General features: G+C 40.8%; 1 protein-coding gene across 1 annotated transcript; it reads left to right on the top strand.

Annotated features, from left to right (window-relative positions):
- The first annotated feature begins 3,291 nt into the window (after positions 1-3,291).
- rhcgb (Rh family, C glycoprotein b) lies at positions 3,292-10,207 on the top strand. Its single transcript, XM_034141667.1, has 11 exons — positions 3,292-3,633; positions 4,759-4,948; positions 5,619-5,769; positions 5,965-6,112; positions 6,226-6,392; positions 7,457-7,594; positions 7,946-8,082; positions 8,208-8,323; positions 8,463-8,536; positions 8,969-9,036; positions 9,656-10,207. Exons 1-11 carry the CDS (start codon positions 3,414-3,416, stop codon positions 9,687-9,689), a joined length of 1,443 nt encoding a protein of 480 aa, XP_033997558.1. The 5' UTR covers positions 3,292-3,413; the 3' UTR covers positions 9,690-10,207.
- The last annotated feature ends 6,511 nt before the right edge of the window (positions 10,208-16,718 follow it).

The raw sequence follows: 16,718 nt of genomic DNA, 5'->3' as shown, positions 1-16,718 counted from the left end.
CCAGCTGCAGTCTTTTTTAACCATCCATGGAATCCATGAAAAGTTTCAGTCTGGCTTCAAACCCATGCACAGCACTGAAACAGCCCTTTTAAGAGTTTTTAATGATCTGCTCCTAGCCGCCGACTCAGGTCGCCCAGCTGTCTTGGTGCTGTTAGACCTGACAGCTGCCTTTGACACTGTGGACCATAGCATCCTGCTGTCACGGCTTGAACAGTCCGCTGGCATCACAGGCTCTGCCCTTGCATGGTTCAGGTCCTACCTGACAGACCGTAGCTTCTCGGTACAGCTAGGTGCCTTCTCCTCTGCCAAAGCCCCTCTTACCTGTGGGGTTCCCCAAGGCTCGATTCTGGGCCCCATCCTTTTTCTACTGTACATACTGCCCCTAGGTTCAATTCTCACAAAACATAATATTCCCTTCCACTGCTACGCCGACGATGTACAGATCTATCTGCCTCTCAAAGCAAATGTCAAACACTCACTACAGCAGTTGATGGACTGCTTAACAGAGATAAAATCCTGGCTGAGCAAAAACTTTCTCAACCTCAACGAGAGCAAGACTGAGGTCATCTTTTTTGGACCCCAACCTCCAGCCTCTCCGGTTGATATTCTGGGCTCTCTCAAAAAAAAAACATCCTCCCCTCATGAACCTTGGAGTGACCTTCACTAGCACTTTTAAATTCGACAAGCAGGTCAGCACCGTAGTCACTATTAGTGGACTATTGCAACGCTCTGTATGTGGGTATGGACCAGGCCTCAATTGAACGCCTGCAGCTAGTCCAAAACGCAGCTGCACGTTTGCTGACTGGCCACAAAAAGCATGACCACATCACCCCTATTCTGGCCTCACTACACTGGCTTCCAGTTCGGTTCAGAATTGATTTTAAAATCCTTTTATTTGTTTTTAAAGCACTAAATGGGCTGGCTCCGGCCTATATAGCCGAACTCCTCCATCGCTACACCCCAGCCAGAGCCTTAAGGTCGGCTGACCAGGTGCTGCTGGTAGTGCCCAAGACCAGGCTTAAAACCCGAGGGCACCGAGCCTTCGCAGCAGCTGGCCCTAGGCTCTGGAACACTCTGCCCCTCCATGTGAGGTCGGCCCAGACCCTAGGGTTTTTTACATCTACACTAAAAACACACTTCTTCTCTCTGGCCTTCTAGTTAGAGCGGAGCACGACTCCTGACTTTTCCTTGTGTTTTTTTAATTTAATTTTTTATATATATCTGTTGTAATTTATTGTCTTTTATTGTGATTGTAGTAATGTGTTTTTATTACATGTACAGCACTTTGGCTCGACCAAAAATCGCTTTTAAATGTGCTTTATAAATAAAACTTGATTTGATTTGATTTGATTTGATATGTTTTCATCAAATGTGCTATTATGTATGTATTCGATTAGAAAACATGATTCTCTAACCATTTGTAATGGCCTTAATGACAGTGTTCAACACATTACCTGTGAAATAATGTATCTGTACAATTAACATTGCTTTTTCTATTGCTGGTTAAAGCCAGTTTCTCTACTTGTCATCACAGTTTCTTGAGGCCATAGGGGGAAAACAAGCTGCTGGGTTCTCCTAAATCCAGCGAATTTGACCTTTCTTACATAACAGCCAGGACTGGACAGGTAGGTTCGGATGATGTTTATTTACATTAGGGCGTCCTTGTGTGTACTTTCACCCTAGTACCTACGTCACCATTTGACAAAGTGTGGCTGAGAAAGGGACAAAAGCATCAAACAGATTGGAAATGTTCAAAGCAACTACCTGCCTACCTGCACCTTTTAGACGCACTTTACATGTTACAATTAAAAAGAAAAACACAACACTAGATGCCTGGCAATGGCTCCAAGCAAAGTAATAGTCCAGCTCATAATCCCAATTTTTTTTTTTACACTACTTAAACATACAAGATATAAAGTGTTTATTAAAGGTGGGGTATGTAATTTATTTCAGAAACACTTTTTGTTATATTCCATGGAATGCTCAATGCTCTTAACATCCCGATAGCAATGAATATATTAAATGCTTTGACAATAAATACATAAATAAACGACCAATCATTTTAGCCGGCCCGGCTAAAATAACTGGATGGCCTACCTGCCTGTCAGCCTTCCATCTGTGCACAAACTTATCTCGTGCCCTCATTGGTCATGTGCGCGTTCGTGTGTTGGAGGAGGGGCTCTGTAAGGAAGTGGCAGATTTTTTCCGGTTGTGTATTTTCACATTCTAGCGCACTCAAGCTGGTTTCTCCAAAATTACCTACCCCACCTTTAAGTGAATTTTGGAGATGCTGGTAGGTGATTTTCCCCCTGCTGTTTGTTTCTGTTTCGCCCTTACCAGTCTTTTTTCCATGCTAAAATAACCAGCTGCTGGCTTCCCATCATAATATAAACTCGTTTAAGACAGTGTATTTTTTTCATTAGCTAAAGCACACATTTTTTATTACTTTCAGTTGTAGTTATTATACCATACTTCCTTCATTTTAAACAATGTCAAATTTGGTCAATTCTTTGAGCACATAAACTTAAGAAAAGGCTTAATGTCAAAGAAACATGTATAAGTGTCTGTAGTGCATAAACTACTAGACTTTGTTTCAAACAAACCGGACCCTTGTGTCATCCTTGAACCCTGTGTCTGTGATGGTTGACTGAGTCCAACACGTCCTGCATCTTTCTAATGGGGCCCAGCATGTTTACTCATTATTTACAGTTGATGCTTCACAGGCACAGGAAACAACTAGTGAGACAAGGACAAGTGTAGGTCCGTTAGAGACCTTTAACTATAGAAAAAAGCTTAATATGGTATACAAAAAGGGAATGTTAATCTCTCTTAACATGCTAAGAGTGTTTGTGTTAAGAGAGGGGCTTCCAGAAAATATAAAACCTATGTAATCCCTCAGACTGGATAACAAACGTGTTTTATCCTACCAGACAAGATATAACCAAAACAATCTGTTGAGAAGACGTCCTTAAACATCACCATCCTTCTCTTGTTCAATCAGGATGTGGAGCATGTCTTCTGTGTCCTTAGTAGAAGAAGTACTTTACTTATATATATTACAATATCTCACAAAGTGTGATGATCGACACTCTACTATAAGAAAAGCTATAGGGAAAGGAGTAAATGATATTCTATTCTATTCTACTTTATTCCTGTATATAAATATCTATGTATTATTATTAAAAAGCATTAAGCATCCCTTACTTAAGATGTGTCACCACCTGAAGTGTGTAGTGCATACCAAGTGGAGGGAGTGACTATGGGAGTGTCCTCATATTAAAGCAAACAGCTACCTTGCCTATCTTTACTTGTGCTAAAGATGCTCTGGGCCGTTAAGTGGCTGCAACTTTTGCAAAGGACTTTTTTATAACTTAGAAAAGAAGAAAAAACAACGCTCAAAACCTACCTAAACAATGGGCTGTGTTCAAAGCTTCAGGGAATTGTGTGACCGTCCAAAGAATACTAATGTTCGCATCAGTCTCCCAGCAGTTTGCATTGTGTGGGAAACAGCCATGATCATCTTGTTTGGGATTTTTATTCGTTACGATGATGATTCAGATCCGCACTGGATAGATGACAGAAAGAAAACAAATAAGAGTGACATGGAGAATGAGTTCTACTTCAGATATCCAAGTAAGTGTCTTCATTTAAATGTTTGATTCCTTCTCACTCTCTTTATATATCTTGGTAACTTGTATTTCTATTAATCTAGCAACCATTAAAACAATACACATCTTAATGTATACTAATATCTACACCTTATGCATCCACATTTCTCCACGTTGAACATTTGTTTTATCTTTGTAATGTTTTTTGTATATAGCTGTTGACCCATCAGCATATTCCTACATTGCTGACAAGGCTCTGACACCCACAGGTGCACATCTCCATGGATGGTTGACTCCCCTCAGCTAACTCTTACAACTTTATACAGATACAAAATGTGTTTCATTTGGCCACATATAAATGCGTATACAAATATGTATTTTTATTTATTTTAAGCCTTGAAAATGTATTTGGATGTGTATGTTCGTGTGAAATGGGTGTTGTTTATTTCTCTCCTCTCCTGACCACCCTCGGTGTCAGTGTCAGGCTGTCATTGAGCCATCTCAGATATGGTGTTGGATGTCATGATAAATCGACGTCCTAACACGGTATATTGTCAGTATAGACTCCTAACACCTCATCCTAAAGTCACGCAACCTTCCTTTAATTACAACAAGGGGGGGGGGGGGGGGGGGGGAGACAAGACAAGACAAGACAATCTTAAAGGTCTAAAGCATTTGGTTTGTTAGGGTTTCAAAATGTATATATATCCACGTCCATGCTTTCTAAGTTTTGGACGGTAATGTTTTCTATGCAAAATATAGTGTTTCATAGTACAGTGTGAACCTAGCTATTGTAGTATGAGGTGTGTCGGGCCCTTACAGTATTATGATGTAAACGATACCTGCTGGTATCCCCCAGCCACTGGTTATAGCATATACAAACTGTCTCAAAAGAAGATACACCTTTTGCAAAAAACGTCTATATTTCGAACAATAGATCATATCAGAAGCACATCAGAATTTATTTTGGAAAACGTCGCACATCCCAGATTTCCTGTCATTTCAGTGTCAGTTATCGTCAAAGTATTGTATTTAGCTTATTTTATTTCATGTTTTCCCCTTTCCTTTTATTATTTAATCTGTGTATCATCTTGCATACACCTAAATGTTTCATATAGTTTATCTCTCCCTTCTGTTATCTTTGCCCCAGGTTTTCAGGATGTGCATGTGATGATCTTTGTTGGATTTGGCTTCCTGATGACATTTCTTAAGCGCTACAGCTTTGGTGCAGTGGGTTTCAACTTCCTCATTGCTGCCTTTGGCCTCCAATGGGCGCTGCTAATGCAAGGCTGGTTCGGCTCCCTGGGCCCCGATGGAAAGATCAAAATTGGAGTTGAAAGGTAATCAGTTTTATTCTCAATGAGTCAAAAGCATTCCTTCTTCTTTTGTTTTATTTTGATTAAATACTGTGACCATCTTAAGCAAATATTATTCAGCTCTATTATTCAGAAGAAAAAAACACAGAGGTAAAGCAACCAGTCTGATTGACAGGATCCCATACAGATATATCAGTGCACCCACAGCTTCAGTGTTTGTGGACTGACTTGTACCTGTAATGTAAACAGACACTTAGGCTATTAGAAGATGATACTATTGAAGGGCAGCCAAGTCGCTATGTATTAACAGATATAATAGGCGCCTACCTGTATGATAGAAAGAAAGAAAAGAGTTGGATAAATAGATAAGATTATGATTGCTTCAGTGCTGAAATGTACTGTTTATTTGGTTTACTGTTGTTACATCTGTACAATCTAGCAATATCCAATGCAAATACTGTCTAATGTCAGGCCACATCAGGATAGATAGATAGATAGATAGATAGATAGATAGATAGATAGATAGATAGATAGATAGATAGATAGATAGATAGATAGATAGATAGATAGATAGATAGATAGATAGATAGATATAGATAGATAGATAGATTATTACTAGTTATTGTGACGTATGACAACGGATTTCAAATGATCTCATAATGGTCTTGTTTTTAATGTCCTTTCCCCTCCTCAGCCTGATAAATGCTGACTTCTGTGTGGCGAGCTGCCTGATCGCCTACGGGGCGGTGCTCGGCAAAGTCAGTGCAGTCCAGCTAATGGTCATGACTCTGTTTGGGATCACATTGTTTGCTGTGGAGGAACATATTATTATACATATCATACATGTAAGTTAAAAAAGTAATTTATTTTTGTTTTGATGTCATTCAGCAAGAGATACCATCTGATCGTGTAACATGTTTATTATGGCTACACTGGAACTGGGCAAACGCCTGAATCCTGTGACTCACAGTTGTCTTGTCTGCTAATGCTATGTAACTTATTCCACCCACGTATTATTTCTAATTTGACCTTTTATGAAGGCCAAAGATGCAGGAGGCTCCATGGTGATCCACACCTTTGGAGCTTATTATGGTCTTTCCATCTCGTGGATGCTCTATCGGCCAAACCTGAACCAGAGCAGTCGTCTGCAGTGCTCCGTCTACCACTCAGATGTCTTTGCCATGATTGGTGGGCATATTTAATTACATACTCGTTCTTTTCTTTTTTCACAATACTTACCATTATTTTGGATGTCCTGTGGATCTGCTGTCTTTTTAAGATTAACCCTGCTTTATGTGTAGGCACCCTCTTCCTGTGGATGTTCTGGCCCAGCTTCAACTCGGCCATCGCGGACCACGGGGACGGGCAGCACCGAGCAGCCATCAACACCTACCTGGCTCTGGCCTCAACCGTGGTCACTACTGTGGCCATGTCCAGCCTCTTCCAGAAGCACGGGAAACTAGACATGGTGATGATCAGCACAGGTCCCATGTCATGCTTTTCCGGTTATTACCCGCCCCCTTGTGTGTTATGAAGGTTGTTATGCATGTAAACGGTCTGCAAAGTCACAAACCCTCAAAGTACACCCTGTAGCGAGTAAAACTCTAACACAGAAAATACCTGTCTATGCTGCCCCAGAACGCCTCGTTGGAGATCTCTCTTTTTCCGTTGTTTTCTTCCTAGTGACGTGCTCATACCCAAATGGACCCATTGGTCCGTGGAGCTCCTCACACACACACACTCTCTCAGCGGCGAAACTGTGATGCGCTGGGGGGGGGTGCTAGTGGAGCCTCGCAGCTGCGAAACTGTGGCGCGCTTACACTGTAGGTGCGCCGCGTTTGGGGGTGCGGGTGCTAGTGGAGCCTCGCAGATGGGGGTGCTGCAGCCCCCTCAGCACCCCCCTTCCCGCGTCCATTCACGATGTCTCGCTGTCAAGCAGGAAATGAACCCAGCTCACACTGTCCGCTCCTCGCAGCAGCGAGCCGCACAACGTCCCGCCAACACGGCACCCAGACCCCACGCAGGATTCTCATCTGCTTGTCCTTACTGGTGTCATTTTCTGGTTGCTAACGCCATTGTAACACATAATCACTGATGTTCCGCTGTAACAGTGGTAGACTCATCAGAACAGAGTGGGCGAGCTGACCAATCAGAGCACAGTGGGCTCACAGGGAGGGGGGGCAGGAGCTCCAACAAGCCGTTTAGGACAGAGAGTGAATACACATACTATACAGAGATGCTGTATGAGAAACCAATGTGAGTTTGGAAAATTGCACAATATAAATCTATTCTAGTATAGCTCAACAATGGAATTATGATCAGTAGAAATGGCCATGACATGGGACCTTTAAGTTAAGAGTTAGAGTTAAGCTATCCTGTAGTAATGTGATTATGGTACCGGGAGGTGTGTATATTTGATCTCTGCTGAAGTAGAACGCCAACATTTTGAAAGTACTTTGATGCATACTCAGGTTTAAACTGATACCCCATTTATTTATCTGCGTCTAACGGTGCACTTTGACCTCACTTTAGGTTCACATCCAGAACTCCACTCTTGCTGGAGGTGTTGCGGTGGGAACTGCAGCTGAGTTCATGTTGATGCCCTATGGGTCTCTGATCGTAGGATTCTGCTGTGGTATCATCTCCACGCTGGGATATATCTACCTCACGGTATGCTATTTAACTGGTTTATTGGGTATAGCTATTGAGAGATAAGCCTCAGTGTCGTTTTTGAAAATGCTCAACAAACAATGAAGGCAATTAGCTAGAGAAATGCACAAATTTAAACAAAAATACAAAACTCTTTGACTCTCCACAGACGTATCAAAACTTACTTCCCCAAAATATTTCCCCAACTTTTGTTTTGTTTTTGTTTAGTTGATATACTCTCTGTCAGAGTGTGCTTTCCTAAATGTGCCACTCATTATCTTAGCTGCTTTTACGGCTTTTAAGTCGACCATCAGTCCGACCGGCCTGTTTTTAAGTAATCACAGCCAAACCTAACTGATGTGTCCATCCCAGCCTTTCATGGAGAAGTACCTGAAGATCCAGGACACATGTGGAATCCATAACCTGCATGCCATGCCAGGAGTCATAGGTGGCATTGTGGGAGCCATTACTGCCGCAGCTGCAACAGAGTCTGTTTATGGCGTTGAAGGGTGAGTGGCTTACAAACAGAGAGGTCATCTAACTGGATAAAAGATTATCAACCAGCAAAGGAATACTTAGTATCATTCCCAACTATGGGCTTTTGTTGTAATGTGTGTCCTTTTTTGTTTTAAAGGCTCAAAGAGACCTTTGATTTTGTGGGTGACATGTCACCCACAAAGCAAGGTGGTTACCAGGCAGCAGCCCTCTGTGTGGCTATCTGTTTCGGTGTGGGCGGAGGCATCCTTGTTGGTAAGGGAAAACAGCAAACACCCTTAAGTTCAGCCTGTAAATTATACAGTAATTGAATAACTGTGACATTACTCTGTTTGCATGCAGTGAATGAAGGACTGTGTGTGTTGGGATACTGACTCTATTTGTGTCTTCTAAGGTTGTGTTTTAAGATTACCTATCTGGGGAGATCCTGCAGATGACAGCTGTTTTGATGATGAGCACTACTGGGAGGTGAGAGACTTTTATGTAATCATAAAGAGTTTTGTTTTTTTGCTGTTTGAATAGGAATAACAATATCAAATCACAGTGAAGGAAGAAGATTATTCCACAAAAAATCAGATTGGGACCAAGTCCAGCTGGTATATATCAAAATATATCAAAACATACACTGCTTTACAGGATAGACATTCTTTGCTTTGCTATTTTTGTTTGGAAACATTTGATTGATTTGTGTTCATTACCCTTTTTTTCCACTTGTTGTGTGTGTTAGTAAATGATCTGCAGTCATTCTGCCACCTCTATTTACAAAGAAACAGTTCATCATTTCCCATTGTATGCCAGGAGCAAGTGCACACTGCATCATACATTTCGTTTTACCTGTTTGATCCTGGGGTTATTAGTCTTCCACTTTAATCATGTTGTTAAACTTTTAATTGTTCACAGCTTCCTCAGGATGAAGAAAGCACCCAACCAGTCCTTCAGTACAACAACCACATGCGGAATAAAGACGTGTAAGTGTCCTTAAAGGTCTTTTGACGACAGGTTGCTGAGTCATGGGGTTTTGATATTCTCACAACAAACCACCCTGCAGGTTGTGCCTTTTTTGATGAGGAGTGAGTTGCCTTCAATGTCCTCTTGGTGGCAGCAGATCCACATTTTCTGAGGATACATGTGACACATTATAATTCGTTCCCTTTGTTGGGAATATATATTCACAGTGTTGAATACAGTGTGAATACGCAATTAATTAAATCTATATATGTATCAGTGTCCCTGTCACTCAATATGGGGGCTGGATTACAAAATGCTGACGTGGACCCTGGGCTCTTTTTTTGAAGCTTATTGAAGGGAAGCTTATTTGTGCTCTTTGTTGATAGGGTTTTTTCACAGCACATCACTGCAAGTCTCCAATGTGACCTTGAAGTCATGTTTACTGTGGAAGTGAAAATGATATTAGATACTAGATTTAAAAAATAGCTGAATCTTGATTGTAATTTACCTAGTAAACTGTCCAGGATTATCTACAGGCCTTAGAAGAAAACATTTTGAGTCCTCACACTGTGAGCAACAACTTGTGTTTGAAGTTTCATTGGTTTTTGTTACTCATCATGTGATGTTCTTTTTTTACAGAATCGAGACAAACTTCAACATGCAGCAGACCTAAAGCTTTAGGTGTTGATCCTGACTGATCTTAATCTTTATTACTCACGTCCTGTTTTATTCCACTTATTTAAAATATGGTTTAGCTTAAAGTGAAAAAACGACATAAGATTTTGTTTTTCAAGATATTTATTCTCAGTTAAATCAATTATAATGAAATCACAGATTTGGTATTAAATATGAGAGGTGTTATACCGGTACTAGTGACTTGCCTTGTTTCAACAATGACAGATTCTTAATAGGTTGAAGTGTGGGCCTTTAAAACTTTGGTTTCTTTAAGTGCTTTTGAGTTATTTAAAACCATGATTTCAACAATATTGCTTCAGACCAACTTCAATTAAGTTTTTAACTGGATTTCCACGTCAAGCTGTCAGGTTTGTTTGTAAGCTTTATATTTATTTTCATGGTTGCTTAACTTTATATTGCATATCGACTTAACCTGAATATGTGTCTTAGTTTTACAATCGGATGTAATGAGAGTTGTGTTATTGATTTTAAAATAAAGAGCTTTTATACTTGTTTTGAAGTTATGCTGTGACATAAAGGATGTGTGGTAACACTTAACTTAATACCCACCGTACGATACATTTATAAGCAATATATAAACACTTAATTGTCCAGTCTATAAAAACCTATAATGTAGTTTTAGGACAAAGAAAAGATACTTCTAGGAGTTGTGTTTTACTACATTTGTATTTATTAATATATCTGCTTTTATAATAACATGGTTTATAAGAAACAATATATTAAATGTTAATGTGCGGCTTATAAAATGTTAATTGGAGGATTAAAGCAAAGTATAAGCAGGCCTTTTTATTTACGTAACGATGAATGATTTTGTCAAAAGCTTATTCTTTTACATTTACATCTAGAATCTCATGGTATTTTAAAAGTGAAAAGTTTGTTAATGGTAATTTTGAGTTCATTTATTCAAACATTTGCATGATATATACAGTATGCTGTACCCATTGTATTTTAATTTAGAACAGTATGTATGTTTTTTTATAATTGAATCCATTCACATGCACTTTGACCAAATAGTTAATAGAAAATCGATATTTAACACTTAATAGAGGAGGAAATAAGTTTACCCTCATTTAAAAAGCCCTTCAGCATCCCCTCTCTGGTGGAGTACGACTGAGGGTAAAGGGCACACCCTTATTGCTCTGTTGGGACACTGTGGTCCCCAATAACAAACTGCAGACCAGCCTCATCCTCATGACCTCGGATCAAAGAGTAACAAGAGGGCAAGGTCACTGGCAGGGCTGCACACACTGGAATACATCATTTAAAATTGATTGATGGAGATAATATCTGGGGAAACAATGACAATGAACGCTTGTTACTAAAAATGTGTAATTGATTTGAAGAGAAATAGATGTCATAATGTCATTAAATACTGGACGTCGGTTTACGGTGCAGTTTTTTCTCATCTTTTTGTGATGTAATTTCCACATGCTCTGTCCACCTGGCTGCGGTGTTTCCCTGATGGAGGGCTGGCAGCAGCTCATGGCGGGAGTGTGGATGATTCCCACACATGAGTAGCAGCGAGGAATCCATGGCCTCGTCCCGTCTCCTCGCTAACAAAGGCAAGCTTAGTGCTGTTTTCTTTTGTCATCAGTAACGTGTTTGAGTAAAGGAGGTAATGGTGCCACAAGTGCTCCAATTAAACGAGATGCAGCCCTGCTGGGAAGAAAGGCTCTCCCATTGCCCCCGATACCCCCCAAATACACACACACTCAAACCGGGCCTCTTCTTATCCTACCCCCATGCCGTTCCCGCCCCAACTCTACTCATGTTTATTCATCAACCACTTACAGGGCAAACGCAGAGGCCTGTTAAAACTAAATCAGACTTATTTATATATGATGCCAGATCTTCCCCTTTGTACGTTAAGGGAGCTTTACGGCATCCTGGCAGCCATGTTTGATGTTTGCCCTCCTTTGGACAGGCCCTGACCACACATGTGACTCCCACAACAAAAAACACAAACTGTACAGGGACAGCAGGGAGAGACCCAGAGGCCACAGAGAAGGTGAGATGGAAAAACTTGAGGAGGCAAAGGGGCATGAAAAGGGGGAGGGACAGACAGAGAATGAGGCCTCACTTTCATTGCTGATGACTGACTGCCTGCCATCCGGGCTCAATCATGATCTTTGATTGACAGGTCAGCGGGAAGGAGAGGGTGGGAAACAGGGTGCAGGACAAGAGCTTAGAATGGGAGCAGCACAATATAACTCCCATGCAGGGGGCCGCACAGACGCTCATTAATGATAAAGAACATACCAGGATAAGCATGTTTTCCCTGCATGCCAGCGATGTTGTTTGTAGGTTGAGATTAGTTTTTAATCTTCTATACGTGCTTATGTGAAATGTACAGAGTACAACGTGGGAGGTCGTGTCAGAGCACCTGGCTTGGGCTAGTTGGCTTTTTGTCTTTTCGCCATTATTCTAAGAAAAGAACGTAATGTGTCTAATGGTGATTATGTTGCCAGGGTATTCATCTTTTTGTTTTACAGTTTGCACATATGTGTCAGTCACTCTGCAGTAAAAATCTCTGAATTCACTTTACAGTTACGAGGATCTACAACAGTTAGAGAAGTATTCAGGGATCCATGTTCACTCCCTCATAAAGAGAGCAGTAAAAGCCCCCATTGAAAGAAACCACAAGTCCATAGAACTGCTCATAAACTATTCAAGCCCTGACTCCTTTCTCTATACTTAATCTACTCACGTTTTGTGCAGCCTCAGTGTCCCCTAAAGGTTGCTTCTTAGCAGGTGCATCTGACTTCTAAAACCCCTCTGACCATTTAGATCTGGACTTTTCAAAAACGAATACTACGTTGTTTTTTTTTCGCACATCAGTTCTGTCCTCATCAGTGATTGAAAGTATCGTCAGGCCCTTTTGTCACATTTTCTGAGTTGTTAGCAGTTCTACCATTGTGACTTCACTTCTAAACTTCTCAGATTGAGTAATTTAAATAATTGTTTTAGGCATAGAGAGGTCCAAATGTCAGACGTTTTAACAAAATGAGCAAGGATTCCAATGGTTCAAAACATTGGTTTTGATTATTTTTTTCTTTCCTATTACTTTAATCATCTAGATTTAATTTCCTTTGTACCACATATATTTTAAGCTATAGTTACTTAGGTGCATGAAGTGCATGAAGCTGTAAAAAGCTTAACCTTCATCAGCTAAAACGTAAAATCCTGCCTAAATGTTACTGTTCAACTAAAATCTGTAAAAGGGTCATTCTAAATATTGAGTTATTTTATTGTATTGTTTAGGTACATTTCTAAGTTGCACTTTCAAGCAGTACTTTGATCATTTTATTATGTGGTAGGCCTATTGATAGCCTACTTTTACTGTAGTGAAATGCTCTGAATGCTTCTTCCACCACAGGACCCACTGTAGAGGATTAAACACTTTCATTTGGACCCACTGGACTTAAATGCTGTAAAGAAATGCCAAAGGTGTTTCGCTTTATTGTTCAAATCTCCAACCCTGACCAACAACATCAACTAAATGCACACCAATGCACAGATGTCACATCAGTGACAGAAGATATTTTTCTGCACAACCTTATGATACTTCAAGTACATTTGCTGATGAAACATCTGTAACATTTGAATGAAGGACTTTTACTAATACTGGAGCAGCCTGTATATTGCTGTAAACCCTTCGGTAGGCCTACATTACCTTGATTAAAGTCCTTCACCACTGCCCATTTGTGTTTTCCCCTTCTGTTCTCAACCTGCTGCCGGGCCTCCCAGCTCCGGCCTCCCCAGGTATCCCCAGGCCTCCCCACGCCACTAACTGTCCACAGAGCCTGCTTAAGTGTCCCTATCGGACCACAGTGGAGAGGAACAGCAGATTAACCATGATCCTATCTGCTCACCGCTAGCCCCTTCATACGCTCCGTTACACCAGCATTTAAAAGGAGGAGGGGACGCCATTCAGGCCCCTGATATGAATCCCAGACGAAGGGACAAGAACAGAGCTTTCACCCCCGTTTCACAGAAAAGACCCCTTTCTGGCACCCTCTAATTCTGGTTGCTACGGGCTCCTGGGTTCAATGGTGGACTCCCGTTGTGAGGGGACAAAGCCTCTCAGTCATCCGGCCATGGTTGCTAGGGGAAGCAGAATGTATGGGGAGGGACGGGCTGCCGTTGTCCCAGACGAAATGTCTCTCTCAAGGCGGCTGAGATGTGGTGATTGACAGGTGGCTACACGCTCCAGTGCGGATCACCAGGGAGGTCTGGGGGGCCTTATCTGTGACCGTGTGTGTATAAATGTGTATCTATGGCAGGTTATGGTATTTGGCATTGGCATATATATGTTTTTTAGGTTTCTGTGGCACCGTTTATTACCTGTAGAGGGAGCTGCTCCTGCTTCAACTGGATGTTCCATCAGCCTTTAAATGATTCAGTTTTGAACCTGGCTGGCATTGGTGGTAAAAACACATTTCAATAATGTAAAACTAATCTGATAGGCCTAAATCGTTCATTTGAAACCATATGTTAAGCCCTCCTCTAGTCAAAAATATGTTTTTTAGGCTCAATTCTTTTCATTTTGATGTTTGAACTTGACTGTGCAGAATGATCTTCTGAAGGGGAAAGTTTCTCTGTGCCTACCTTGAAATCTGAGTTCAATACGTTCATTTACTAGCAGGATTACAGATAGCTTGAAAGCCAATCATGTCCTTCGGAAAAACATTTGAACTAGCAAGAAGCAGTAGATGCGACTTTAACCAGTATATGAGTGATCTTAAACTCAAAGTTTTACAAGCACAATGAACTATAAGTAGAAGTGCTTCCACATTAAAATAGCCCTTATGACTGATGTTAGATGTAACATTGTTAGATTCTTAATCATATACTATAATGCATTTTAATTTGGCTGCCTGTGTTGGAGCTAGTTTTAACCTAACTGAACCAGAGTTCAGCGAGTCCCGACATTGCAATAGGGCCCCTCCAAAGGGTCTTGTTAAATCTGCGGGGTAGTGATGTGATTAATGTGCTTCAAATGTATCTCATCCTGTCTAGACTTTTCTCCGATCTTTTGTTTTCTGTGTGTGAAATATATGATAATTGTACCTGTTTTGGCTTCCTAACTATGTTTTAAAAAGAAACCATGTGAGGAGTTTAGAGTGGAAAGGACTATTTGGTGAAAATTATACAAATTCATGTATATGTGAAAAAAAACACATAAAATATGTGTTGACGGTTCGCCATAGAATATGTGTTGGCACACCATTGGGTTGTTAATAACTAGGAGGTTTGACACCTATATGTTTTGTAAAGGTTCACAATGCTACATCCTAAACCAGTGTCACTCTGAATGCTTACATTTGTGGTCTAAATAAAAATGTTTTAAAAAATGAAGTACCATATTTCTTTTTGAAGTACAGACTAAATTGACTAAGTATATAGAAACTTAAGGACCAAAATGTAGGAACAAACTCCAACAACACATGACATAAACAATCACAGAGCATGTACATGGTTAGTGTCAGTCTAGCGCGCTTTATGTTGTCTCATATTGTATACAATATAGTCCAAACAGCTTTACAGTCAGAGTCAAAGATATAGCTTTTGTTAGACAGAGAGAGCACATTGTAAATCAAAAGGCTAAATTAAGGCTGTGGGTTTATGTTTATCTGCCTCAAAAGGATTAGTGATATTCAGACTTGTGTCTCCCCGGCCTGGGAACCATCACCCCGCCGCTCTCTAGACACCAGCACTCCCCGAGTCCCCCTCCAGGGCCACGGAGGTGAGTGGGAACAGACAGAGTAGGACGAGGGGATCTAAAGGGGTTCACGCACCACACCGTCTCCCCTCAGATAGACGGCTGGGACTGTCTGGGTTCTGCTCTCCCAGACAGGGAGCCCTTCCACCCGTCAGATGCTGCCCACGCCCATCCCCCCACCCCCCTTCGCCTTGACCTTGACTCTCTGTCACTGAGGCCCTCCAGACAGTCTGGGGTCAAAGGCTAACACAGCAGCCACACATCAGACACGGTTCAGGTCCCCTGTGTCCTTATGAATGCTGAATGGTAAATCACCCTAAAATCAGCCTGTTGGAATGTGGCTTGGAATTCCTGCAGAGATGGAACTCAGGGAGACCGCTATAATATTGACCATATATCAAGATCATGACAACAAATAGGTAGATTTTTTTAAATGCTTTTACAACTGATGCTGATGCTTTAACGTGTCCCTCATGCATTTGGATTCAATGAAAATATATGAGTTTGAGAGTCCAAATTATGATTTTGTTCATATTTGAGCAATGTTTCAAAATGCACATCTATATTTTGTGTTTAATAATAATGAATCAGCTCCCAGATGCATTACTTTCCATTTGCAAGCAGCCATGTTACATTTTACCTTTCACCTTTGACTGCTGATTCACATCCTCCTCAGCCAATCACATCTCAGCTAAGCAGCTTGTCATGACAGATTTGTGAGGGAGGAGAACGGCTGCATCCTCACGTGGCTTTTTGAAAAATGCCAAGCCCAAGCCGCACAGTGTGAAGCTCTGATGAGCCTCGTCGTGTGAGCATGCGCACAGAGCTGGTTGTGTCTTATCTCTCTTTCTCTCACGTACTGTCACTCTCTTTATTCCCATCTGTCTTTCCATAAAATCTTTTTTCTTTTTGACTCTGAATTCTAGCATTTCTGTTTTTGTTATCTAAGCAAAAACTGCCTTATTGTCTCATTGAGATCCCCCATCTTTTAAGGATGCAAGGATCTTTATTGCCATTGTGCATCAAAGGGTAGCACAATGAAATCCATTAGTCCAATCCAATAGTCCAATACTCTTCCTCTGCTCTGTTGTACATTTTTAAATCACTTAATTTCTTCAAGGACATTTTTATCAAAATCAGAAATGATTTAATTATCTGCTTTAATGACAGTTGAAATTAAATAGAAGAAAAACTAAATTATATAAACATAAGAAGTAAAAATGTGCAACTAAAAGATAAAATAAGATATATCAACATAAGAAATTAATGAAAAATGTGTTAAAC

This window comes from Trematomus bernacchii, unplaced genomic scaffold (assembly GCF_902827165.1).
Source record: "Trematomus bernacchii unplaced genomic scaffold, fTreBer1.1, whole genome shotgun sequence".
Lineage (NCBI taxonomy): Eukaryota > Metazoa > Chordata > Actinopteri > Perciformes > Nototheniidae > Trematomus > Trematomus bernacchii.
Note: the sequence above shows the minus strand (reverse complement) of the source record. Positions and strands in the feature narration are given on the sequence as shown.

What these genes read in the sequence shown, in the direction of transcription:
- rhcgb (XM_034141667.1), top strand. Translation starts at nt 3,414, where the DNA reads ATGGGCTGTGTTCAAAGCTTCAGGGAATTGTGTGACCGTCCAAAGAAT. An exon ending in TTATTATACATATCATACAT is followed by an intron (nt 5,770 to 5,964) that starts GTAAGTTAAAAA and finishes CCTTTTATGAAG; the next exon opens with GCCAAAGATGCAGGAGGCTC. An exon ending in TCTGTTTATGGCGTTGAAGG is followed by an intron (nt 8,083 to 8,207) that starts GTGAGTGGCTTA and finishes TTTGTTTTAAAG; the next exon opens with GCTCAAAGAGACCTTTGATT.